Source organism: Meleagris gallopavo, chromosome 8, assembly GCF_905368555.1.
Source record: "Meleagris gallopavo chromosome 8, MGAL_WU_HG_1.1, whole genome shotgun sequence".
Taxonomy (NCBI): Eukaryota; Metazoa; Chordata; class Aves; order Galliformes; family Phasianidae; genus Meleagris; species Meleagris gallopavo.
Window position 1 is genome coordinate 34,443,795 of NC_139411.1, and position 27,763 is coordinate 34,471,557.

The window sequence follows — 27,763 nt, forward strand, 5'->3', positions numbered from 1 at the left end:
ACTGAGACCTGTGGCACATCCAGAATGTTTCAAGATGTGAAAAGTGTCAGGGGACCAAGTCAATAAAAGCAATCTTTACTTTTTGACAGTTCTTGTGTTTGAAGCACATTTTCCTAAACAGGAAAAGAGCAATTCCAGCTTGGTTCAGAAATGTTGATATTAGGTGAAGTGCACTTCCTTGTGACAGAGAAAAACAGAAGTGTTACCTCACTGCAGACAGGATATCTCTTAATAGTTAGGTTTAAATATACAAAATTTTCCATAGTGGCTTTGAATTTCTGGAGCCACAAACACAGAATGGGATTTTGGCTGTATCAGTGTTATTCCTGGCTGGCCGTCAGGAGAGCTCTTCTGATAGCTCCTGATATCGCTTGTTCGGGTTGTAGAATCAAGCCCGCACTGCGTTAGATGTGACTGCAGAATGTTTGTGGAAGTTGACCTTTGTGTTTGTTTTCGTTCCTTCATGCACACAGGGCAGGACTGCGCACTGCTGTCAGGCCCCGGCCGTGCCCGAGGACAGGCAGGGCTCTGGAGAGAGGCTTTACGTGCAGTACTGAACTCTCATTTTGTTTAATCGTCAAGTGTGTGCTTATTCTGGTCTGGTGTGCTGAACAGTGTATGTACAGTAGATCAGGAAGCAGAACTTCTCCCCCCCTCTTAACAACCCCCTGAGTTTTCATTGGGCTGTTTTATGAACAGAAGTGGTCCGCTGCCTCCGCCCCCAGCCTTTAAGGTGAGGATCCAGAAGCTGAGCCAGTGATGGCCGCAGGGCTGCTGCCTGCGTTTCTGAGGGGCAGCGGAGAGGTGGGAGCGGGCCTGTGTGGGCCCTGCAGCGCAGAGAGCAGGGCACAGCCTGGCTCAGAAGGCACAGTCCTTACACCGGTTATCGGGCATGAGCCCGTGGGCCCGGGAGCAGTGGTGCTGGGAGGCTACAACAGGTTTTTGCAGAAACAGGCAGGATTTCTTCTGACACTGACTCTCATTACCGATGTACTGTGCAGGCGGGTCTGGCAGTGAACTGTACTGAAATGAGATGCTATTTTTGTGATTTGAAGAACATTTCTAATTCTGCACTTATGTTTTAAGTTCATCTATCTGTGCCTTTTTAATACAGTTAATTCTAGCTATTTTTATTTTCCTCTGTATCTCTGTGAAGCTTTCTACCAATAGCATCATCCCCCATGAGCCTATGAGTTGCTCCTGGAGCGCAGCATGAGAAGCTGTCTCTGCACTGATGCGGGCAGTGCTTTCTGGCTTCTCAGGTTCAGACTGTGCCATGATCTTGCTCGCATTTGCGTGCAGCTGTCATTCCGGTGGTCATTCCTGCTGGGAACTCCTGCTTAGACTGTTGTCGTGCATCCTGGCAGCTGTAAAATGCTTTTCCCTGCTGGTGATGAATGAGGCCTTGTCTTGGATATAATCTGCTCAGACTACATTTGCACACAGAATCTCTTGTCTTTGTGAGAATAGCTGCTTGACTTCGTTGCTGAATTCCCTTGTTTTCTGCAGCCACCCTAAGAATTTTTTTTGCCATTGGGAGGTTATGTTTGTGCTGGTTTTCCCCTCATCTTGTGGCTAAAGTTTCTAACTTTGATTGCTCACTTGGTGGGCTTGCCAGGAGGATTGTGTTTGCTCTATCCCAAGGTGCCTTTGTCATGCTTGGGAACTTGTAAAAACTTAGAAGGCTTTTGTAAAACCTTTCTGGGGTGCTGCAAGAGCAGGAACGACTGATATACTGAGATCAACAGGTGTTGATGACTTACAGCTGACTGATCTCCCTGTGCTGTTAGATTTTTAACACTTACTGTTTAAGTAAATATGTATTTAAATCTTCTATGCTGAGGTTTGCTGGTGTGCAGGCTGTCTCTCTCAGGTGTGTGCAGTGCCTGCCATGCTGGCACCATGCTGCATCTCAGGGTTCTGGGCAAGGGGGAGAGTTGGGATGTTGCTGGGTGGAACAGAGGGTGGAAGCTGAAAGCAGGAGCTGTTTCTGCTGGTTGTTTGACTGGAAAGTGTGACGTGAGAAACTGCTCTGAGCCCAAGATGGATGGAGGAATGCAGTCAGGTGGAAAGCAGATCACAGAAGCCACAGAAGAAAGTTGTATGGAGCAGAAATTGGGGAGCAAAACTTGCTCACTTTCTGCCTTGATAGCTGAGCTGTTTGTTGTCTCCACTCCTCTGCTGCTTTACACATCTCTCATTAGTTATGTAACTTTATTCCATATCCAGATTACTGTCTATTCTACCCTTTATGGTTTTATCTGTATTAAATCAGTGATACTTAATCTTAAGCATGCAAAAAAAATTCTATAGAACACTGTGAATGAGCTGTTTTTCACTTCTTCCAGAAAGTAATTTTGAAAAATAATTTTGCAGAAGTAACATTTCTGAACAGCAAGGAGCTCATCACAGCTGTGCAGCTGTCAGGTCCCTGCTCATGCTGTGAAAATAGTTACATTGCCATGTCTGGTGCTGGAGTTTGAGGTGGATGTGTCTTTGTTGTGGAGTGGTGAGAGCTGGCGGCGGTGGTAAGTAGTGCAGCACGGAGGGGTCCCAGCCCTCAGCACAGCACGGTAATGCTGCACCATGCTGACAGCTGTGAAATTTGGAGGATTTAGTCCTGGTTTATTTGTACTTTAGGAAACATGCGCATTGTGTTTTCAAGTTTCTTTCTGTATAAACAGTGAGAAATCATTTTTCTTTCGTAGGAAATAATAGCAGGTACTCATCTGGCCTTTGGAGTTTGAAAGAAGAAAAGAATAGAGATGGCAAACCCAGAGCAGAACTTAGTGCTGTGTGGCAGTTGGTCTGGCTGCAGGAGCTGTGACCATCCTTATGGTTGTGGGAGCTCCCAGCGTGGGCTGTACCTGATGCCCACTTGATGCCTAGAAGCTGTTTGCCCATGCTGTGTGGCGTGGGTTGGCATCGGGGATCTCAGTTCCTTGGCTAGACTGCTGCTTTGGGGCAATCAGTTAATTCAGTGAGTACTTTGTGACAGCTCGTTTGGATTTCTGCACGGTTTGCCTGCTGACTACTGAGTTTCTTCACTTTAACTTTGTGAAAATCTCCAGAAAGGTCCTCGGGGACTTAATTCTGTAAAACGTGAATGTGAGGTCAGCTGCAGGAACAGAAATGCATTGGATCGATTTCTATCTTTTGTTCTGCAGTGACGTATTGAAAATTACAAAATAGTAAGTTATTGCTCTTTATTGCTAAGGAATAATTCGGTGGGAATTATTTCTGCAGACAGAAAGCTGTGGGGAACGTGATGGGGCTGGTGAAGTCTGCACGGTATTCTGTTTGAAATACCAGTTTGTCTTCTGGCAGTTCTCTCCAGGCATGTCTTTCACAAGCAGTGTGGTATTAGTGCCTTTGACACCACTGCCCACTGGGTGTTCCCTTGTTTGGGAACAGCTTAATTCATTGGTTACACTGTCCGCACCTGCAAGTGCATAGTCAGCACGATAATTTTATTTTTCAAATAGGTCGATAACGTATTAATGTTAAACCTTTATTCGGGTTGTGCTGAGAATAGTGATTCTCCTGAGCATGGTGAAAGCTTTGATGCTTCCCTCTGCTGGTGGTCGCAGTAATCTTATCTGCAGTGTCCATAGTGATCCGGTGGGAAAGTGGATACTTCTGGGATTTGACCTGTCCTGCAAAATTCTAATTAATGTAACAGTTGCTGAGGTGTTTATTTGTAGAGACGAATAAAAATTGGATAAGTGTCTCAGCACTTTAATGTTTAGAAAGGAGAAGAAAATAAAGTCAGTGAAGACAAAGACTGGGTGGTGGGGTTTGGGCTCTCTCACCAGATCTGAAAGATTTGGGTGAGAAATCATTTTGTGATCTCTGGTTGTACTTTGATGTCATACTTGAATGATTTTCACTGGGCCTTGTTGGGTGAAAGAAAAGTTTTCTGCACTGGATCTTCAGTATGAATTTAAGTAGACCGTGAGATGATGCCAGAAATGAACTCTTCTCTGTGTTTTCCTGCTGGAAGTTTTGGAGTGTGCGTCTGAAGGCCGGGAGCTGGGGAAGGCATCTGAGCGGCAGTGGGCTGAGAGGCTCCTGCAGGGACAGGGTGTGGGCTGGCAGGTGGCAAGCAGCTCTGGAGGGAGCCGTGGAGGTGTGGAGCATCAGCTGGGATGTCAGCACCAGCGGGGACCTCCAGGCGCTCACTGCAGGCTGCACAGGGCAGAAGAACCAAGTGAAAGCAGCTGCTTGTTTGGTTCCTAGTTCTGCTTGTTTATACTTTGCGACATGAAAGACTGGTGTAGGGTGAAGGCAGAACGTAAATTACCTGATGCAGTTTGTGTTGTGAGTTATCACAACTTGCTTGGGTTGTGTAACAAAGCTAGACAGAAGGTTTCACTTTCACAAGCGAAACTGCCTGTGTGCATCTGCTTGGCTGAGAAGTGCCAGGCTGGGGTGCGGGGAGGCTTGCCGAGCAGGGGCACGCTGGTCATTTTGCACTGGAGGTTTGCTTTCTGCAGCGTGGGTGGCTTCAGAGGTAAAATCCAGCCAGGTGTGGGTACAGGCAGGCATGCAGCAGCTGCTGAAGGCTCTGTCAGTGCTGGCACTGCAGCTGCAGGTCAGCTGGAAGTGGTGAGACCTTGGTCATGGAAAAACGGATACCTCCCTGGGTGTAATGCCAACACTGCACATGTAAATAGGGGGGTTGGCTGCAGGGAGCAATATGCGTCTGTCCTGCTCATGCAAATTAAGCTTCCCTACTCCGGGACAGAAATAGCCTAAGTCTGCTTAAGGAAAACAAAATGTAACAAGTTTGTGACCATTAACATAGGGTAACAGTCAGACTAATAGTGTGAGCCTAGGTGCTAATATGGCATCTTTCTGACCTGTGTGTGGGATCCTTGTTTTATTTTAAGCAGCCGTTAATTTTTCTCAAACTAGAGAGGTGTGCATAATCTGTTGTTCAGTAGTCTGCAGTTTTTTGTTAATAAATTGCATGTGTTCTGGAATCCACTGCTTTTGTTCAGAGAGCATGCACCATCCGACGCAGTGCTCACTAATGTTCCTGGCTTTTGTTGCCTGCCTAGTATTTCCTTCCTTGAGAATCTATATTTAGTGCTGAGAAGTATTCACTGTGGCATAGGACTAAACACAGTTGCCTTTCAAACAAAAGGAAACTGTTCTCTTTAGGGATAAGCATTGAACGGAGGGCAGGATTTCCTGTGGAAACTCGTGTGCATGAGAGCAGACTTTTATTTTGAATGCAATGGCAAAAAATGCTAAACGAGAAACCTGGGCAATTTACACTAACATAAGAGATTCCCTCTTGCCTTAATTATTCCCTTGCTTTTTGACATATATTTCCTGTAGCTTGAATTTGGCCATCTTTGGGGAGATGGTGAACAATGCCTTTTTAAAATGCTAAGGCTACAGCTGTCCAGAACTGACAAGCTGACAGTGCTGCATGGCTTTGGTGATCATTTTGTAGTACCAGCATGGAGGGCAGCTGCTCTCTGTGCCCATGTTACATCTCCGTAACACAGCTTTGTGCCCCATAAGTTGGGGGAAACGCTGTAGAGTCTCACCTCTGAGGATGAAAAGTCAGCTTTTACAGTCCAGAAAATCAGTGACAGGGCAGGCTTTGAGAAGCAGATTTGTTTGCTGGTAGGTACTGCTGTATGTGCTAAAGATACTGAATGTGGAGTTTCCTCTTCCCTTACTAGTAGCTCTAAAAAGAATCTTTCAGGATAGAACTACTGAAGTGTCAAGTCTGTCCCAGTGATGAGAAGGGACAAAACCAAGAGCTGGGCAGTCTCAGCAGGGGATGAGAACTTCTTATTTCTTTTTGCGTAGTCACAGGAATGCCATTTGGTTGCAAGTGTCCCACTGAAATCTCTTTCAATGTATGTGCTGGCTGATTTGCTTAAAATGTAGGAACTCGGGAAGCTTTGCATGCTGTTTTAACCCATCCAATGGCTGTGTGTTTCCATCTGCAGTGACATGGCTCAGCTCCCCAGGCTGGGGCAGTCACACCCTGGGTCAGGATGATGGGACTTGGGCTAACAGTGGCCACCCTGTGTCTGAGGCTGTGAAATGGAGCTGAGGGGACAGGCGGAGAAGCTAAAGGTTACTCTTGTCTCTTATAAAGCAGAGGTGCAGAATGGTGCTCCCTTTGCTGGTGGCTGACATAAAGACCATCGTCCTCTCAAAGCCCACTCAGCTCCACCTTCTGCCACGGGCAAGGACCACTCCATCGTTTCAGGCAACCCAGAGCCCTGGCCATGCGCACCTCTGGTAGCTGGATCCTACTGGTGTGGAGCAGGCCAGCAAACAGGTCAGGCAGCCACTATTCTCCACATGGAGACAATGAAGCAACTAAGAATATGAGATAGCAAAGTTCTTAATAAATGCACATCCCCCCTTTTCTTTTTTTAAGGGATTTCTAAGAGTCCTCACTGAGGCAAAATTCCTGATGGTTCTTGTGTTAATGTTTTATGGAGGCTTTGAGGAGTGCAGAATCAGACTTGTTTGAGTTGGAAGGGACCCTAAAGATCATCTCGTTCCAACCCCTGCTGTAGGCAGGGACACCTCCCACAGCCCAGGTTGCTCACAGCCCCATCCAGCCTGGCCTGGAGTGCTTCCAGGGAGGAGGCATCCGCAGCCTCATGGGCAACCTGTTCCAGCGTCTCACCACCCTCACGGTGAAGAATTCCTTCTAACATCTGGTCTAAATCTACCCTCTTCCAGTCTAAAGCCTCTTCCCCTTGTCCTGTCACTACCTGCCCTTACAAGAAGTCCCTCCCCAGCTTTCCTGCAGGCCCCTTCGGGTACTGGAAGGCCGCTGGCAGGTCTCCCTGCTGCCTTCTCTTGTCCATTCTGCAGAGCCCCAGCTCTCTCAGCCCGGCCTTGCAGGTGGGTGCTCCAGCCGTCTGATCATCTTCGTGGTCCTCCTCTGGACCCGCTCCAACAGCTCCACGTCCTTCTTGTGCTGGGGGCCCAGAACTGGACGCAGTGCTCCAGGTGGGGTCTCAGAGAGCAGAGCAGAGGGGCAGAATCGCCTCCCTCTCCCTGCTGGTCACACTTCTCTTGATGCAGCCCAGGATACACTCGGCCTTCTGGGCTGTGAGAGCACACTGCTGGCACGTGTTGAATCAGTCAGCACCCTCAAATCCTTCTCCTCAGGGCTGCTCTCAAGCCGTTCTCTGCCCAGCCTGTATCTGTGCTTGGGATTGCTGGGATGCATCCCCTTGATCTGTCTGATTGAGAGCGGCGTGGGTTGTCATTTTTTTTGTTTTGTTTCTCTTTCAGAGCAAATCAAACCTTTCCTTTCTGAAGGAAGCTCAATTTTTGTCAGCATTCTCTTTCTAAGCAGCGAACGAGCAGGAGCTGGATTGCTTGGTGGTGTCCAGGAAGAGCAGGAGGTAGTGGGCACAAAGTGAAACACAGGAAATTGTTTAGGGATGAAAGCTTGTTGTGTGCTCTGAGGCTGCCCAGCGAGGCTGTGCTCCTCTGTCTCTGGAAGTGCGTTTGATGCACCTGGATGCGAGCTGCCTTCCACAGGGTCCTGCCAGGAGGGGGATGGGATGGAGCCCTGTGCTCCTGTCAGCTCTCTGGGCTCAGATCCAATGCGGATGTAACAGACATTAACTACTGCAATACAACTGCTGCGTTTTCATTGCCCTTAGTCCTTATCCAAACCTGTGGTCAGCACAGCAGGTCTTGTGAGCAGGTAACCCTGAGCTCAGTGGGTGCGAGGAGTGAGGGACACGGGGGACACAGCTGCATCAAATGCCTGTTGTGACAGCGGTCTTTGAAAGCGAACAGGAAATGTGACACTTATCAGTGCTCCCCAATATTTACTTGTTTAAACAGCGGGTGGCTTTTTCCCCTGATTTAGCTTTTGTGGAGGCTGAAGTTCAGGCAGGAAGACAAAAAAGAGATAACTTATGCGACAGCAGTAAATTTCACTTCTGCCTTTCCCTAACAACAGGAAGAGTGCTTGAATTGAAAAGCTGTATGTAAATACCAAACTATCTCACAGGATCCCAAAATGGCGGAGACTGCCAGGATCCTCTGAGGCCCTCTGCCCACCCCTGTGTCAGCAGGGCCACCCAGAGCCGTGCCCAGCCCCCCATCCAGATGGGACAGAAGATCCCCAAGGAGGAGATCCCACATTCTCTGGGTCCCTGTGCCAGGGCTCAGCCAGCCACCCAGTGCAGCAGTGCTGCCCATAGGTAGGGGAGCTTCTGGGCTGCGCTCATGGCCTCTGGGCCTGGCCCTGGGCATGTCTTCTTTGCGCCTCTCCTGGCTATTTGTACCATCCCTGTGGTGCTTCTGAACAACTTTCGCAAATCATAGGGCCACTGACTGAAGATGCATACAGTACAGAACCACATCAGTTAGAAAAAATAAACAGGAAACCCACTTTCTACCTCAAATTGGAAGTCATTTCCAAGCATCTCCCTCAGTGCTTTGTTTCTGATGTAAGCAGCTTTCATGTAATCTCCTGCTGTTGCATATTTCTGTTAGGTTACTCTGTATATATTGGTGTGATGAGCCGCGTTTTGGCATGCCCCCCTGCTTCACTTCACAGAAAATTGATGGCCGCCTTTAGGACTATGCTTTTTTGATGTGAAAGATTGTGTGTTGCTGGTTGTTAGTCTTGGAATTGGTTCTGTAACAATCTTAGGAAAGTCTTGGACTTTCACAGAATCACAGAATGGCCTGGGTTGGAAGGGACCTCAAGGATCACAAATCTCCAACCCCCCTGCCATGTGCAGGGCCACCAACCTCCACATTTCATAGCAGCCCAGGCTGCCCAGGGCCCCATCCAGCCTGGCCTTGAACACCTCCAGGGATGGACGGGGCATCCACAGCCTCTCTGGGCAGCTGTTCCAGCACCTCACCACTCTCATAGGAAAGAACTTCCCCCTGACATCCAACCTGAATCTTCCCTCAACTAAAAACCATTTCCCCTTGTCCTGCAGTTATTTCCCCTTTCAAAGAGTTGACTCCCCTCCTGTCTGTAGGCTCCCTTTAAGTACTGAAAGGCTGCAATGAGGTCACCCCACAGCCTTCTTTTCTCCAGACTGAACAAGCCCAGCTCCCTCAGCCTGTCCTCGTAGGGGAGGTGCTCCAGTCCCCTGATCATCTTCATGGCCTCCTCTGGATCCTCTCCAACAGCTTTCTGTCTTTCTTGTACTGGAGGCTCCAGACCTGGACGCAGTGCTGCAGATGGGGCCTCACGAGGGCAGAGAAGAGAGGGACAATTATCTCCCTGTCCCTGCTGGCCACCCCTCTTCTGATGGAGCCCAGGATACCATTTGCTTTCCAAGCTGCAAGAGCACACTGCTGGCTCATGTCAAGCTTTTCATCTATCAAGACTCCCAGGTCCTTCTCCGCAGGGCTGCTCTCAAGGACCACTCCTTCTGGTCTGTATGGATGCCTTTCATCTCTTAAAAGATAATTGCTTTCTGATCAATGTATCAATGTGGATATCTTCTCAAGAAGGGATCAGGTATTGCTCAGAGCAGTTGATAAGCACTGCTGTACCTCACTGTGTAGAGCTCATGAACTTTAAGCTCTTGAGCTTTTATCTCATGGAAGTTCCTTTCTACAAAAGTGAGCAATTGTGTCATGTTGCATCCCTGCTCCCCAAACACATTCTAATTCCTTAATCAAATTAGCCAAAATATTCAGGAAGAGGGGTAATTTTTATAAGAGAAGAAGGATTTTGTGTATATAAACGTGATGGCTTGGCACAGTCTTTCTTGTATGTGTGACTATTCTGTCCATGCTTAGGCTTTGGTCTGCTCCCAGTTTTGTAACATCAGACAGCAACAGTGGTTCTTTTTCTTCCATATCGTCAAATAAGATCTGCCACAGTTGGCAAAGTCTTGTTATTTTGGCCCCAGTGCAGTATCTGCTTGCTTCGTTTGGCCCAGAGCAGAGGAAGCTGAGGGCAGCTCCCGTGTGTTGGCCCTACAGCTTCCCAAAGGGGAGCTGCGTGGAGCTCAGTGAGCGCTGCGGCACTGCTCTCAGCTGCAAGGAGTGGGGTTGGGTTCTGCTGTGTGAGGGTGGGCTGGACTAGAGGGGACACACGAAGACCATCAGATTTGAAATACACAGTGATTCTATGTTTTATTCTTTAGTTCAGAAAACCTGTCTGCAGCTTGAATCAAGATAACACCAAGGAATTTGGCATGTTTGATGCTGGGGACTGTGTAATGTTGTTTTTTAGTTTTTTTTAATGTGTTTTTAATTTGTTTCCTAGCATTGCCTCCAGTTTGCTAGATTTCAGGTTTTAGTTTGGATTAATAAGAGGCATTTGAATCTTCTCAGATTGAGAACTTTCAAGTCGCTAATGCTCTTGATTTGTGTTGGAAGCATCCTGTAGTATACATAGAAAAAACAAATCTGTGAATTGGTTTTCACATCTGTCTGTTGTGGTTCAGTATGAAGTTAGAGGCCAGTGTGGAATGTCTAGCCTGCTGTAGAATGGCTTTTCTCTGCTGTTCCACCTGTGATGGCTTTTAGGCAGTATTTTGCACTATTCTGCAGTTACCGTTTGGCTCAAGAGATCAGGTTGGAGCCATGTCATACATACGGAAAGACACTGAATTAGCTAGCCTGCGATAATTGTCTCCAAAGCATTCATTTCTTGCTTGAAAGGCTCCTGGGGTCTGTGTGTTGCTTTGAGACAGCAGGGCGCTGTGAGGAGGTATCCTGCTGGCACGGCCCACAGGCTTGGCGCAGCACACAGCGCACTTCCAGGCCTCCGTGACGTCACCTACAGGAAGAGCCTTCCTGCCCCCGGCTCCGTGCTGGTCTCCCTGCTGGTCTCCCTGCCTGGGGGGAGTGCTGGAACTGGAGATGTGCTGTGTGTTGAACTCTGTCCTGCTCCAGCTTGCGTGTGTGAAATCTGAATGGCAGGATAAGCACAGTGGCTGCAGGCTGGGTGTTTGGCTCTCAGTGCATCTCGCTGACCTGCTGGCCTTGATCAGGCTGTTGCCAGCCGTTGACCACAATTCTCTTTTTCCTTATTGCTAGGGTTCCTTTCCCTTCTGCTGTGTGGCTCGTTGGGACGGGTGGGCGGAGCTCTGCAGGACTCAGGAAACAGCAGTCAGCTGTAACTGCTTGTTTGTTAGTGTGCGTGGGGTTCTGTTTTGTTTTACTTCTCAAAGCTCACAGGCTCAGCAATTTTTCATGTGGGATTTGAAAGGAGGGGAACTTAATTATGCAGTAGATTTAACTTCTGAAACTGGATCCTGAAAAAGACTCTATTCTTGCTGTGTACGTTTTAAAAATAGTTGCTATAGATAATGATTAATGATTTCTGGATTTAGCCTGGGGAAGTTTTTAAAGATTTGATTAAAACAAACAAACAAACAAAAAAAACAAAACAAAAAAAACAGACTGTTTTGTGTAGGCAGGATAGAATTGTGGTAGTGATTGTGAATATTGCCAGAGCTCTATTTTGTCTACCAGTATGCAGGAGCAGATTAATGTTACTTACTGTTGTTTTCAGTATAGGGTCTGGTTTCTCCAGTCCATTCCAAAATCAGGATATTAAGTAATTGAATGCTTGAGTCTATTAATGCAGTTAATCCCTGCTCCTTGCAAACAGTTTGGGCTGATAAATACATAGGGTTGGATTAGCTGTTATTGTTAATACTCTTAATATGCTGCTTATTCAGATATCCAAGAGCCTTTAATCTTTCTGTAAGAAGTTGGTAATAAAAGTTAAGTTTGAAAGTGTTGGGAGTCTCCTAGGGTAAGGTTATAGTTGAGATTTATGGCTTTATTCAGATCCTGGCAGTTACAAAGCCCCGTGTGTCAGTAAGTACCATGCCGGGACATGTATTTTCTTATGCGTGGGATGAGGACAAAGGCGAGACAGCCAGGGCTGGGATTGGGTCTTGGCTTGTGTTTCAGATGTGCTCAGGGAAGGTGTGCGTGCAGGAGCACGATGCTACTGTGGCTACGGTATGAATGTGCTCACAGGAATGGCAGCGAATAAATACTGTCCAAAAAGAGTTACTGAACTTCAGTTCTTTCGAGGATGTACTCAGATGTATGCTAGACCTGCATAAATCAGGTCAGCTGTGTCAGGCCTACGTGCTCACACACTCATTTCCAGGTGCTGCCATAAACCCATGTTTTCCAACGCTCTGGCAGGCATAGACACCGACTGCCTGGGGCTGCTGCAGGGCAGCATCGGCTGTGCAACCCGGGGGGAGGCCGGGCACCTGGGCTGTGAGCTCCCAGCGCCTGCACTGGGAATCAGAGCAGTGGTTTCAGGGAATCCCTTAGTCCACGTAGAGCTCCTGGGAATGTTTAATTCAAGAACTGAAGAATAGGTTATTTGTACCTTTTGTTCAACTCACTGTGCAAGATCCAATTGGCCAGTTCTCCTGTGTGTTCATGCTGAAGCTCAGTGAGTTTTCACAAAGTGAAAAAAATTGAGACTATTATTGACTAAAAATAAACTTCAGAAAAAAAGAACATGCTTTCTGTAATTCATATACTTTTTTTGGATTTTCCATTGAATGAATCTAGTACAATTTTGTAGAAAATGGAAATACTGGGCAGAAGATAGACTAGTTGTATGTTTGTTTTGAAAAGCTGCTTGTTTGCAGGATATTGGCAGCTCGTGAGGTATCCATTTATTTGAAAATTTGCACCTTTTCCTTATAGCCTGACCAATGCAGTAACCAGTATGACACTAGCAGACTTCAAATATAAAGTCAGCATGAAAAGAGGCTGTAGTGGGATTCAATATTCCAGGAAAAGGTCAAAATCTCTTTGAACTGAAGGGAGTGGCGGTGTGTGGTATGGGCGTCCTGTTATTTTGACGTGCATCCCACGTGGTTCTACAGGCTAGAGTCAAGTCAAGTTAGGTTTTAGGGATAGGCTTTCTATTTGTGGCTCCACTTACTGCAAATGCATGTGGTTAAATGAAAGGTTAGGATGAAGGCAGGCTTGTGCTCTCCAAGACCTCGGGCCGTTTGTGGGGCTCAAAGCAGAATGAAGCAGACTCCCCGAGCTGTGAGTGCTGGGGCTGCTCTGTGCATCGCACGGCGGCAGGGAAGAGACGCTTCTGAGAGTGCTCGTGAGCCTTTTTCTGGCTCCTTTCTTCTATTCTTTCCAGTGCTGCTTGAGCTCAGTGCTCTTTGGCTGCCTATCGGAGAACGCCCAGAGCAAATGGCGGCCTGCGGAGAACTGGAGTGGGAGAAGCCAGAAAGAAGCTGGCTTACAAGGCTGGGCTTGGGATCCTGAGTGCTGGGAGATCAGCTCAGGTGTGTGGATGAAAGGATGCAGCACAAGGGAGGACGAGGAAAAGATTACTTTCATTTACATTACAGAAAGAGTGAGATAATTTAATGAGGGGCAAAAACCGTGAGGATGGGAAGAAGGCCAAAGAGTCTGGAAGACACAAAATGTGCTGTATCTAGTTGTAGACAGAGAAATAAAAGGAAGATAAATGATTTTTCCACTTGACTGTTATCTCTAGTCTTTGAGAACTTTAAGTAATTTATACAGAGGTGACTGGGGAGAAGCTGGGAGCAGAAGCTGGCTTACAGAACCTCGCTGCAAGAGTGCTAAAAGCAAAGCAAGGATGTTGCTGTGCCCCAGGCCGCAGGAGAAGCGTGGTGCTGGCAGGCTGGGCCTTGTGCAGCTGGAGGTGGCTGGGGCAGGAGCCAGCGTGTCCTAACCCCAGCTTTTTGTAAAGGAGTCCTCGTTAGCAACCCTGGTAGTCTAATTAGATGTAACTGCAGGATATGGGGCTAACAGACCTCACCATCGTGTTCCAGTGCTGCTGCTCCTTCTCCTGATGTGTGCGTTTTTGCTACTGCTTCTTCAAGAAGTTATTTGGGCAATCTGCAACCTTTGTTCTGCACCTGTTAGTATTTTTTACATTGAGTTTTTGTCACCCGTTGTTATCTGTTCCCAAAAAGCCTTGGGATTAAGCCACATAACTGAAGAGAGAAAACCGGCTTCAAAAGGGAAAGCACAAATCAAAAGGAAACTTAAAATACGGAGTAGAGATTGGGTCAGCAGGATATGCAAATGTGTTGGGTTCTGTTAATGAGGGGTGGGATGTGGTTGGATGGATATGGTGGGATGGGGCTATTTCTTTTTTGGGCAGCCTGACCTTGTGTAGCCCTGCCCCCAGCAGGGAGTTGGAAGGACAGGACCTTAAAGCTCCCTTCTGGCCTTAAACTGTTCTTATTTGTGAGCTGAAGTCCTGGAGACGTATGGTGGAAGGCCATGGTGGATGCAGAGAGCGTTCCTGTTGTGGTTTATGAGGCTTATAAGTAGTGTCTGCTGTAGCTAAAAATAAGGGGGAAAGAGAACCTGTTAAAAACTGATGATAATAACTGTGTGATATTCCTCCATGTGAGTCTGTCTGCAGGCTGCTCCCACTTCTTCACTTGCAGCTGTCTGCTGCAGGCATCTCCAGCACATGTAGCTGCTGTGGATTTGTTTCACATTGAATTTGTTTGGAAACTGACTTCTCTGTATCTGTTGGTATCGTGTCTAGACAGTTGTGGACTGAGATGGTGATGCTCTCCATCTGTAACACCTGTCCTTCATATTGAATGGTGTTTGATGATATCTGATAGCTGGAGGTGTTCGCTGTGCCTCTGTGGCACCTGCTGCAGCAATGTCCAAAGCTCTGGAGGGTTGGAAGCCTGGAAAGAAGCCATGAGCCCATCCTTTCTCAGGGACAGCTTGGTGTTTTCACTTTCTGGAGGAGATTCAAGAACAGCATGGACATACGTAGTTCTTTTGTGCGCTGTGCTGTCTTTTGGGGGCTGTTTCAGGGCACTGTGTGTCACCTACTTCTCTCCCCTGTGAAATACTGGAGCAGTGCAAGCTTTGCATTGCCTTGCGCTGTGATGAGCCTCTGCAGGTTGTTCACCTGGGAGATTGCTCTGAGTGCCCAGGACCTAGTTTGCCAGGCAGGACTGTTGTCATTTAGCTGTGAGGCAAATGGGCGAACTAATACCACTTCTAGCTACGTTTAAAAGCAAAGTAATGTTGTGCTTTGTTTTCTCCTTTGGGATTCTTGTAGGATGAATGCTTTAAATGCTCCTGATTGGTAGCAATTTTTTCCTCAAGTAAGAACAAGCTTAGTTACTCTGAATTAACATGTAGGGCGTGTGTCAGAGTTCACAGATGTATACTGATCTAACTGAAAACTTCCAGATGTGCTAAATAAAATCTTAATTTTACTCTGACATAGAAGGTCTGTGTCTGAAACTCAGGGAGGGTCTCAGTGGGAACCATCACACTCTGCAGTGCACTGCCTTGAGATCAGGCGTGGCGTTTTGGGTTTGCTGTGACCCCGTAGGCAGCTGCTTGCTGTAAGTACAGGCTGTAGGTAAAAATAATGCTCTTTCATATATGTATTTTTACAAATGGCTGATCTCTGTCCACTTTGGATTATTTTTCAGAATTAACAGGTCTTTGGGGCATCTAGTGGCTGGTGTAAATAAGCTAAAGGAGAGTTAGGACTGTGAGGCTTTTTGTTTTTAGGTGAAAGTTGTCTATCACCCGCTAAATAACACTACTTTCAGTTTTGAAAACAAGCACAGCAGTGCTGGTCTGCCTGCAGGACTTGCTCATCTGGTCTTCGTAACAGCCAGAAATGTTTAATCAGGAGTTTTGCAGATCCCAAGATCTTGCCTTCTTGTTGGATTAAATTTGGCCTTTTGGTTGAAATCCTGCAGAAATTGCATGCAACACGTGTAAGGATGTTCCATCATAATCTACATCTGTTCTGATTACAACCAGTACATCCTGTGCCATTGTCAAACTTACAGTTAAGAACTGGCTTGAAATCACAGCAGCTCCTGGTTTGTTTGTTTTCTCGTTGTTTCATGAAAGTCAGTCCTTTCTTATCATTACTCGTGGAGTTGTCTCATGAAGCTCAAAATGAGAGGAAAAAGAGTTAAGCTTACAAGAACAAGTACTTACAGAGACAGCGTTCTTTCGGAAGAGAATATTTTATCCCTTGCTTCATTGCCTGCGGTTTTTTGTCTGCAGCTTCCTTGCTGTGGCTCTTATATTATTTGGCTGAGCGGAAGGGCATGAATGGGAGACATGAATGTTTTGCTCTGTGTTTATTAAAGACGACCCTGAAGTTGGGCCAAGCCCTGTCCCTCTGGCTGAGTGGTGGAGCTGGGCCAGGCGTGGGATGGGTGCACGGAGCCAGGATGTGGTGAGGGGCTGCTGGTCTCTGCGCTTGCCTGCTCCGAGCCCAGCGGCGCGTTGCCACAGGGAATGCTGAGAGGGCTCGTCGTGAGAAAATGATGGCACCTAGGGAGTGGAAGCTTCACCTCCTTGTCTTGTAACATCTGAATTTGAGGTCATGAAGAATGTGCAGTCAACAGAAGGGAGGGGAAAGCAGGGGACAGAAGTGACATTTTTTTTCCTCTTGGCTTTCAAAAAATGTATTTTTTGAAGCAGTGTAGGTGGAGGTTACTCAGTTCTTTATGGAATAAATCTGTAAGCGTAGAGTTGTCTTCAAATAATTGAATATAACACATTTTGATAGGAAAATACAGCAGAACAGTAATTTTGTGCTGGTGTTGGCCTCTGACCAACCACTGCCTGAACGGTTGCTGGGGGGAGGATGGGGGACCTCTGCTTTCTGGATCCATACGTTCTGCTGTGCCCCACAGACACTGCATTCCTGCTGTTTCTGTAGAAGAGTGATTTGGGTCTGTGTTTTCCCCCTACGATGCAGGAATTATTAAATCTTGCTGATGATGTAAGTCAGTAAATGCTGTAGCTGTGTCCACATTTGATGTGTAGAAACCATCTACCTACCACTGTAATTGTATCTGGTGTGCTGTATGCTTCATAGAAGGCACAACTTTGTACTCAGTACATTTTTGTTGCTTCAGTTTTCATAACTTCTGTAACGATTTTGAACACTTGTCCCGGTTTGTTCTTGACAGGAGCTGCAGTGTCCTGCAAAAGCACAGCTGTCTCTGAGTCCATTTGTTAGAATTAACTCTGTGTAATTTGAAACTGTGCTCTCGCATTGCGGGAGCTGGGTGTCAGCAGTTCGCATGAAGGTTTTGAAATCCTGGCAGTGAGTGTGTACTTCAGAAGCAGGCATTTTGATAAGTATCAGGTCTGTGGATCTAATTACCGGGTCATTTGTAAGAGTAGGGGTGTAGTGAAGTCGTGGATGTGATGCATCTCCCTTAATTGTAGAAAAATTGAAAGCACCAAGAAAAGGGACAAGTGTTGTGATGTTGTTGTAAAAGTGTATTACTTCTATTCCTAACTTTTTTATATTTTGCTTTTCAGCCAGAAAACTTGCAGAAGAATTGGCTTCAGGAATTTTATCAGGTAAGGTAAAACTTCCTTGCTTATTAATAACGTAAAGATCTTTTGCTTTTGTGAAGTTGAAGTTCCTATATTATGTTCAAAACCAGCCTTAAAAAAAAGTGCCCTTTGGATTTGTAATGATTAGTGTGTAGACATCATTTGTTCTCATTGACAATCTTCTGGTTTAAAAAGTTTGTGTGTGTTGTAAAAATAAATATATGTTCACATTTTTATTAAAATCTTAGCAGTTTCTGATGGTGGTTTGCAGTAAATCAGCCTCCTTGTTTGAATTCGCTTGAAATTTTCCCATTTTAGAGTAATATAAAAAGTACTGGAACTGTATCTTAAACATGTTACAAGCTTAACTGCGTATTTTTTAAGTGTGAAAGCCACTCTAACACATTCTGGTTTTGCATTTGAGGTTTAGAAACCTTTCATCCTTTCTTTGTAGCATTAGTGCTGTCTTACTTCGATAGTTTGTATCACAGCTACCGGAATTGATGGGTGCTGAAGTTCCTTTATTCATTATTAAACCTCCTAAGTAAAAATGGTTAACACAACAGCATTCTGCAGTTCAAGTTTTAAAGAGAAACTGCAGCAAATGCAGCAAACTGGATTTTCAGTGTTTTGTTACTTTTTTGTGACTAGAATTATAATCTTGGAATTATAAGGTCAAGGTTCCAATGCCATTGATGACCACCATTGCAATACCATACAATGCTGCAGTTTCTGGCAAGTTTAATGCAATTGCAATGAAATGACCAGTCTGAGATTCCATACTATCTATCAGTTCCATGAAAGATGAGCTTATTTTTTCTTCTTCTGTCTTGATGGATTAGTGGTGTTTAATTTGTGTGGGTTTCCTTGTCTAATTCTGATTTAAAAGAAAAGAAAAATACTCCTTCTATGAAGGGAATATATATTTCAATAGATGGAAGCCTTTTTTTCCCCTTTAGATCACTGAATATTTTATAACATCGTGTTACTTCTGCATATTTATCAACAAGACTGTGCATGTTCAGTTGTTACTGAAGTGGGGTGTGCACTGTGGAAATGTCTCCAAATACTTTGTGGAAAACAGGAAAAGGAGGGGGAGAAATGAGCTGCGAGTATTCTGGAGCAGAGACCACTGATGTGGAACGAGAGTAGGTCTGTCTGTCCCACTGAATATCGAGCATACCGGGCTCAAAACAGGGAGAAATGGTTCCTTAATGGTTGCATGTGGCAGGTTGAGTCCAGGAGTGGACCAGCTGAAGTGTAACTGCGGCAGCCCTGGGGCCATGCCTCAGATACAGCAGTTCTGCTGCCTCCTTCCTTCCCACTCTTTCTGCCCTCCTTATCTGCAGTCCTAGGAAGCTGTATTAAAAAAAAAAAAAAAAAAAATGTTGCCAGTTTTGCTCATCACCAGTAGGGAATGACGCAAACAGTCCTCAGGAAGAAAGCAGGAGCCTTGAATCCTTCCTCCTCACGTCAGTGCCTTGGGTAGGATTGCTGCTTGCACTGTTTGCTGCTAATGTGGTAGGAAGTGGAATAAAACTTTAAGGAAGGGACTAGCATGCTGTGCTAAAAGTAGCACAGCGCAGTCCTGATGTTAGGTTGTGTAGCAACCCAATACAAGCAGAACTTCAAATATATTTTTATTTAAGTTCTGCATGCCTGAAGTCCTCTGCAAATTGAAATACATCAGAAGTGCTGAAAACTGGCTTTTAAGAAGGCTGCTAATGCTTCTTCATAAACTCTAAACCCAGGTAAACCACAGACCACAACTTTTTTCCATTCTTCTGAGGAATTCAATTTACATATGTGGTTGTGTCACTACAGTTTGTATAACTTCTGAGAGTGAAGTCCTTGTGCAAGCTGTCAGAATAACCTCTGCAAAAATAAAAGTATTCCATTTAAAAAGTTTCTAGAAATTAATCCCATAATGAAAAGATGTCTTCGTGTTTGAGTAATGGAGTTAAATCCAGCTGGTGGTTGGTTACGAGTGGTGTTCTGCAGGGATCGGTATTGGGCCTGTCCTCTTCAATATCTTTACTGATGACCTGAACCAGGGCAGAGTGCACTCTTAGTAAGATTGCAGATGGCACCAGGTTGGCTGGAAGTGTCAGTCTGCCTGGGTGTAGCAAAGCCCTACAGAGACATCGGGGCTGAGGCCAGTGGGATGAGGTTCAACAAGGCCAAATGCCAGGTCCTGCGCTTTGGCCACTGCAACCCCAGGCAACGCTACAGGCTTGGGGCACTTTACAGTGCCTGGAAGATGGTGTAAAGGAAATGGACCTGGGGGTATTGATTGATGCTCAGCTGAACATGAACCAACAGTGTGCCCAGGTGGCCAAGAAGGCCAATGGCATCCTGGCTTCTATCAGAAGCAGTTGCTAGCAGGACCGGGGAAGTGATTGTCCCCCTGTACTCAGTCTGGTGAGGCTGCATCTCCAGTACTGTGTCCAGTTTTGGGCTCCTCACTGCAAGAAACAAAATCACAGAATTGTCGGGGTTGGAAGGGACCTCCATAGATCACTGAGTCCATCCCCCTGCTGAAGCAGGTTCCCTACACCAGGTCGCACAAGTCGGTGTCCAGGCGGGTCTTGAATGTCTCCAGAGAAGGAGGCTCCACCACCTCCTTGGGCAGCCTGTTCCAGCGCTCCGTCACCTCACCTAAAGAAGTTCTTGTGCACATTTGTGCAGAACTTCCTATGCTGCAGTTTCTGGCCGTTCCCCCTCGTCCTGTCTCCACACACTGCTGAAAACAGTCCGGCCTCACCACTCTGCCCCCACACCTCAGATATTTATAAACCTGGATCAGGTCCCCTCTCAGTCTTCTTTCTCAAGGCTGAACAGACCCAGTTCACTTAGCCTTTCTTCATAGGAGAGATGCTCCAAGCCCTTCACCATCTTTGTGGCCCTCCGCTGGACTCTTTCCAAGAGATCCCTGTCTTTTTTGTACTGGGGAGCCCAGAACACAGTACTGCAGATGAGGCCTTACAAGGGCAGAGTAGAGGGGGAGGATCACACTGAGGCCCTGGAGCGTGTCCGGGGAAGGGCAGTGGAGATGTGAAGGGTCAGGAGCACAGGGCTTAGGGGGAACAGCTGAGGGAGCTGGGATTGTTCAGTGTGGAGAAGAGGAGGCTCAGGGCAGACCTCACTGCTCTCTATAACTACCTGAAGGGAGGTGGTGGTGAGCTGGGGGTCGGCCTCTTCTCTCATGTAACAGTGGTAGAAATAGAGGGAATGGCTTCAGCTGGCACTGGGGAGGTTCAGGCTGGACGTTAGGAAATACTACTTTTCTGAAAGAGTGGTCAGGCACTGGAATGGGCTGCACAGGGGTGGGGAGTCACCGACCCTGGAGGTGTTCAAGGAATGTGTGGATGTTGTGTTGAGGGACGTGGTTCAGTGAGAGCTATTGGTGACAGGTGGATGGTTGGGCTGGGTTATCTTGTAGGTCTTTTCCAACCTTGGTGATTCTATGAATGTCAAATAACAAATTAAGGAGCATTTCTATGGCTTTTTGTTGTTTAAGTTCCAACAACTTTAAATTTTACATCAGTACAGGTCAATTCATATTTTATCATACGGTACTGCAATATGCATTTCCCAGAACGTAGCATGTGAAAGACTTTGACATTTAAATGGCCCATGCTAAAATTTTTTAACTTTGTGCCACCATTGTGGGCAGTCTGATCTAGCACTTGGTCTAGCGCCCTGCCTGGAGCAAGGGGCTGTTGGAACATGGTGGTCCTTGATGCCCCTTCCAACCCAAGCTGTTCTATGATTCTGTGGTATGATTCTACGAATACCGTATAATCACAGAATCTTCTCTGTTGGAAGGGACCTTGGCAGGCCACCTGGTGCCACCCCCTGCACTGAGCAGGGACACCCACAGCTCCATCAGTGGTCAGAGCTCATCCCCTGCCCTGGGCTGTCTGCAGCGACCGCAGTGCCTCACTGTAACACACTTACTCCTTATGCCCAGCCTAAACCTTTTCTCTTTTAGTTTGAAACTGTTTTTCCTTGCCCTGCATTAAATCTTGCATATTTTTGTGTTTAAATTACACAATTTAACGAAGAAATGCAGATTAAAAAAAAATTTAGCGTGTAATTTCATCTTACAACATAGCAGCCCTCAAAGCTCACTACTTTATTACTTTTCTGAGCACTGTTGATAGAGCTGATAAATGTTTTACTTGGATGTATCAATCCCTTGTGAATTTGCAGTCTGCATTTTGGATGACAGCTGACTTTGTATTTTAAAATCGGTCTACTATCAAATGCTGGATGGCTTTCTGCCGGTTCACAGCAGTTGCTATTTTTCCCCTAAGGAAAAATAAAGCACAGTGACGGGGCAGTCCGGCAGAACTCAGCCCAGCTATTTATGGGCCCTGGCTCCTGGCACAGCCCCACAGCTGCTCCCACTGTGCTGCCTGGGCACACAGCTGGCTGCCAGCGGGAACGGCCCGAACCTCAGCCTCGCTGCTGCTCTGGTTTCCCATTGCTGGCTTTGTAGTCAAGCTTTTCCTTCTCACTGCTGTATTTTTTTTTTTTTTGTTTGGTTCCATTGGTGAGTACATGGTGATAATGTTGTGGTTTCGTAACACATTTCCTTGTGATATAAGCTGAAGGTATTATATTAAATTCTGATCTGTATATAAGAGGGCTTAAAGTCAGTCTGAGTAATCCCCTGCAAAGCAGAGGCAAGGTCAGCATCTCAAGTAGTGGCATTTTAGGAACAAGAAGAGGGTTCTGAGGAGATGGTCTGCCTGTCCGTTAATGCTTAACAGACTGGTTAAAAGGTTAAAGCACATCATCCAGTTAGAACACATCGTCACCAGAAACGTTCCCCGAATGACTGGGTAACAGTGTTCCTTCTCTTCTGTGGACTAGAATATTAACTTTAAAGTTAGCATGTTTTATATTACCTATAAAGCAACAGTCGCCTCTCCTCCCATCTTCCTTGTCTACCCCCAGAAGTGCATGAGGAATTGCATATGCACTGCTGGTGGTGTGGTGGCAGCTTCGAGAGAGATTTGGCCTTCTGCCTCTGCCTTACTGCAGATTGGGGTGGTAGGTTTCTGAATATGCGGATTTGACTCTTTTCAAGTCATAATGCTTTTCAGACAGAAAAGCTCAGAGTGCCTAAGTTTGGGTTTTGCTGCTTCTGCCACTGTAATTGAATGTGTTTTCAGACTTTCTCTACAGAGCCAGAGTAATAATACTTTTCCTTTAGGAAAACTTTTGTTTAATTCACATCCAAAAGCTTAATTTCAGAAACTTGCTCTCTTGGAATGTGGAAATTTGAGAAGTGGCCTGGCGTTTTCCTTTTGCTACAGCTGTCATCATATTTTGTGTCTTGCCGCATTTTGGCTTAGCACGACTGACTAATTTTAATCTGTCAGCATGCATTGGAAGGCCAGGAGTACTTCCTCAATCCCTGGCAGTGTGAGGCAGGCTGCCTGCAGGCGGCTGCTGGCTGGAGGGAGCTCCGTCCTCTGTCCCGTGCCTGTCTGTGCTGTGGTGCTGCAGGGCCCTGCTGGCCCCACTTGGCGTGACGTGTGAGGCTGTAACTGAGAGTTTGGCAGCAACTTTGTGACTTAATTTAGGCCTGGGAGGTATATGTGGTCTGGCCGTGGAAATTCAAGGCCCTCCTGTTAGCAAAAATACCCCACCCTACTTGGTGAAGAATGGAAAGTGCTTTTAAGGAGGCTGTCAAAGACACGCAGTGACTTTTATATAGGTTTTTTTGTGACTCTCTTAGTGCTGAACTGCAGGAGGTTCAGTTCACACCGTGCTTTACTTCTTGGATTAAGAGAAGGAAAAGGTGCACAGAACAAGCTCCCAGCTGAGTTTGTTTTATTTTCACTTGTGAAGCTCAGAGTTAGAAAGGAATGCGAGTGGCTGTGCGCTGCTGCTATTTAAAACATGCTTTGAGTTAGGGGTGTGGACACAGGGTTCAGAGCTGCCAGGATTACGCTGGGCTATTTCTTCGTTTGTGGATGCATCCACCTCCTGCAGAGGAGCCGTTGGGGTTAAAAAAGGATTGAGTGCCCAGTAGTAGCCATAAAGAGGATAGAAACGTACATTCTTCTGTGTGTGGTGCTGCTGTCACAAATGGGCATAAAGCCATTCTTAATGTGCGTCTTCATCTTAAAGCAGGCTATGATTTTTCTGCAGAAACCAGAACATTGGCAGTGCTTGCATTTTGAGCTTTTTTTAGCTGAGGTGAGGACAGTAAAGATAGTTGCAGTTCCTGCAGTCCTTTCTTGTGGCTGCAGTAAGGAACAAACCTAAACCAAAATGAGAATTAAGTCAGTTTCTGAGAACTTGCCTTGCTTCCCTGGAGTGGTTCAGCTGATGGGCGGCTGGGCAATGCTCTCGCCCAGAGCTGCCCCCCAGCTCCTGGTGAATCATATCAGACAAAGGCAGCCCAGACGCCTGCACTGGCAGGGCTGAAAGGTTTGGGTGCAGCCCTGGCAGAAGAGATGAGAGGTACTGGTGGTTGGCAAGCTGGATGTGAGCCAGCACTGTGCAGCCCAGAAAGCCAGCCGTATTCTGGGCTGCATCCAAAGCAGCGTGGCCAGCAGGGCGAGGGAGGTGATCCTACCCCTCTGCTCTGCGCTGGTGGGGCCTCATCTTGGAGTACTGCATCCAGATGTGGAGTTCTCAGGGCAGGAGAGACATGGGCCTGTTGGAGAGTGTCCAGAGAAGGGCCACAAAAATGAACCAAGGGATGGAACACCTCTCCCATGAGGACAGGCTGAGAGAGCTGGGGCTGTGCAGCCTGGGGAAGGCTGTGAGGTGACCTGATAGCAGCCTCTCAGTATTTAAAAGGGAGCTACAGGAAAGGAGGAATCAGACTCTTTAGCAGGGTCTTTGGTGATAGAATGAGGGGAAATGGCTTCAAGCTTAAAGAGGGGAGATTTAGGTTTGATATAAGGGAAAAAGTCTCTTAAGGGAGAGGGCGGTGAGGCACTGGAACAGGTTGCACAGAGATGTGGTGGATGCTCCACCTCTGGAGACTTTCAAGATCAGGCTGGATCTGGGCAACCTGATGGAGCTTTGGTGTCCCTGTTCAGTGCGGGGGGGTTGGACTAGATGGCTATTAGAGGTCCCTTCCAGCTCCAAGGATTCTGTGATTCTACATCTGTTGGGCATTCTGTAGTGTCCATAAAGAATAGGGTTGGGATGTGCCAGCTGTCTGACAGGTGGATTTCAGCTCTGTTTGCTCCAGATTTGATGATTTTCACAGAGCTTTGTTCTCAGAACCCCTTTCTTTCAGTTGCTGGCCACAACTAATTTTGTTAGAATTACTGGTTTGGAATGTGCAGGCTCCTGTGTCTTACCAAAACACTGGGCGTTGCCTGTGGCTTCAGACTAATTAGTAGGTCAAGCACTTTGCTTTGAATGTAGTCAAATTTAAAAAAATAAAAATAAAAAATTTAGAACAACTTTTGGTGTTTGTTATAGGTAGAATTGACATTTAAAATAGGCAGCGTGGTTTTCTGAATTCACAGGCTTGTAATTAAAGTCTGAGTTTTTCAACATCTGTGCCCTTATGACCATTAATCTAAGAATTACAGCCTGTAAAAATGACTCTTGTGAATAGCAGGTAAAAGACAGCATGTCCTAAGCACGTATATAGTTTGTGTACTGACATTATGGTCAGTTTCATTGCTTTTCTTAGATGTGGAAACTGCAGTAACTTGCACGTTATGTAAAGCCAAAATTGATAGTTAAAACTGTTATCACTTGTATAACTGATGTTGTTCTTACTTCTACCCCTCTGATTACTAAGTAATTCACTTTTTGCCCTCTCTAGTATTATTCTCATCACAAATGCTTGTGAAATCTTTGAATCTTCTCTTTCCATTAAGACTGTAGACATTCTCATTGGCAGTGTAGTCATTTATTTTAAATGCTAGATTTGCATTGTAGGTTTGCAGCCTGTTTTGTTTGGTTTAACTTTAGATTGTAGTAATAAGAAATTGTCTTGCAGTTATGCAATGTATGAAGCTGGCAGTATTTGTTCTGCTGACCGCTTCTGGTAGCTGTGTCACTGGCTGCTTAGAATAGGCTACCACAGGTTTTGGAAGGTATGGATGTTACATCTAAGGGAGCGGGGGGAGGGAAGCGGGACAGAAAGCTATACTTGGAAGAAGATGTTTTCCTTTTAGGGAATAGTGTAATATGATAAAATCTGTGAGGAAAGATTTCCAGCCTGCTGGGCATCATGTTTGGTGAAGGGGGAGAACAAATGGGCTGTTGTTCTGCTGAGTGCCACCTGGATGTTGTGCAAAGCAGGTGAGGAGGGTGCCACGTGAGTCTGCGCTCACCTGTTTTGGTGTGTTTCACACTGGCTCTGCTGATGGGCAGCTGCTCACTGCTGGCTCACAGTGACAGCCACCGTGACCTGGGCTCACACTCATTGCTCTGGAGCAGACTGGGCAGTACAGGGTTGTTCATGTCTTCTGAGACAGCTTAGTGTGTAGTGCACTCTGGTTTGTTTGTTTGAACTGGAAATTTGTAGGCATTTTGTAAAAGTGATGCTGCCAGGGATGCTCTGAAGGGATTTCAGAGGTAGCTGTGCCAACCCAAAGCAGTGCTGGATGGCTGCTGTGTGCAGCAAAGCTTGTCCGTGGGGCTGGGAAACCCCTCTGCTCCATGTGGGGTAATAATTCCTGTTGTCAGCCCAGGTCCTGCAGAAGGAAATAGACAGATTTGCAATGCACTTTCTGTAGTGCATTGTGCTCCTGTGCGTCGTCCTCACACGGTGCTGTGCAAATTCACTAGTAATCTGTTGACTTGCCAAAAAGAAGGAGAGGCAGGTGTTGTGGAGGAAGGATGCTGCAAAATCTCAAGGTGCAGTTTGTGCTGATTTCCAATGTCTCATGCAGAAAATAATGTTTACAGTTAAAAAGATCCTACTTGAATCAAGAGAGTTGAGAAAAATCTTGGAAGCAAGAATGTTGTAGAGTGCATGTCATAACTGAAATTACAATGAAGAAGAAAGAAACCTTGTATAGAATCAGAATTCAGTGAAGTCCTGATGCTGGCTATACTGTCTCATTTCTTAATATGTATTGGTAACTTGGATCTTAGCTATTGTGGCTTAGATTCCCATCTTTTGTTCAGTGAAAGCGTACTCTTTTATCTCAGAAGCGTCCCTTAGAAACGAGGAGGAAAAATGGTTGTTTGGAGAAAAGTGAATATGTATTTTGTAAGAATTATGGTTCAGAGTGCTATGTGTTTGGGGAAGATTTTTGTTTAACATGAAATTGGATGATGGAATGAACTAGATGTTAAGTAAATGACAGAGTACTCATGAGATATGCAAATGGATTGTTGTCTGATTTATGTGAAGTGTCCAGTATCCAGTTTCAATCATAGAATCATGGAATGGCTTGGGTTGGAAGTGACCTCAAAGATCATCAAGTTTCAACCCTTTTGCCACAGACAGGGCTGCAAACCTCCAAATCAGTCACTAGACCAAGTTTCCCAAAGCTGCAGGAGCACACTGCTGGCTCGTGTTCAGTTTTTCATCCACCAGCACCCCCAGGTCCTTCTCTGCAGGGTTGCTCTCAAGGAGTTCTTCTCCCAGCCTGTAGATGTATCTGGGATTGCTCTGACCCAAGTACAAAACCTTGCACTTTGCTATGTTGAACCTCAGTAGGTTCACACAGGCCCACCTTTTGAGTTTGTCAAGGTCCTTCTGGATGTCATCCCTTCCTTCTAATGTGTCAACGGCACCACTCAGCTTGGTGTCATCAGCAAACTTGCTGAGGGTGCACTGGTGATGCTGAAGAGCATCGGTCCCAAGGCCCCTGAGGGACACCACTTGTCACCAGCCTCCATCTGGACATAATGCCTTCAACACAAGCCTCTGTGTAAGGCCTTCTAATCAATTCCTTACTTAGCAAATAGTCCACCCCTCAAATCCTCCTCTCTCCAATTTAGTGATAAGGATGTGGTGGGGGACCACGTCAAAGGTCATGCCCAAGTCCAGGTAGATGACATCGGTCTCCTTCCCTTTGTCCACCAGTGTTGCCCCTCCATCACAGGAGACCACCAGACTGGTCAGGCATGACCTTCCTTTGGTAAAGCCATGCTGGCTGTTTCTGATCACCTGCTTGTCGCTCATTTGCCTTAATGTGTCTTCTAGGAAGATCTGTTCCACAGTCATCCCAGGCACAGAAGTTAAGCCTGTAGTTGCCTGGGCCCTCCTGCCTTCCTTTCTTGTAAATGGGAGTGGTGTTTTCTTTTTTCCACTCCACGGGGACTTTGCCCGACAGCCACTTCTCAAGTGTGATGGACAATGGCTCAGCAACCTCATCAGCCAGCTCCTTTAGGACCCTGAGATGCATATCATAGACTTGTTTACACTCAGTTTCATCAGCTGGCCTCAGACTTGCCTTGCTTTTACAGTGGGAGAGTGGGGGGGTGGTGATGG

At 46.3% G+C, this 27,763-nt stretch overlaps 1 protein-coding gene across 4 annotated transcripts in view; it reads left to right on the top strand.

Moving 5' to 3' along the window:
• Positions 1-27,763, top strand: part of INPP5A (inositol polyphosphate-5-phosphatase A) — a 252,334-nt gene that overhangs the window by 67,223 nt on the left and 157,348 nt on the right. For all 4 annotated transcript variants that reach the window (XM_085229728.1, XM_085229729.1, XM_085229726.1 and 1 more), the window contains exon 2: positions 17,305-17,346. In XM_085229728.1, the coding sequence (XP_085085854.1) occupies positions 17,305-17,346 (42 nt within the window). The remainder of the gene's footprint in view (positions 1-17,304; positions 17,347-27,763) is intronic.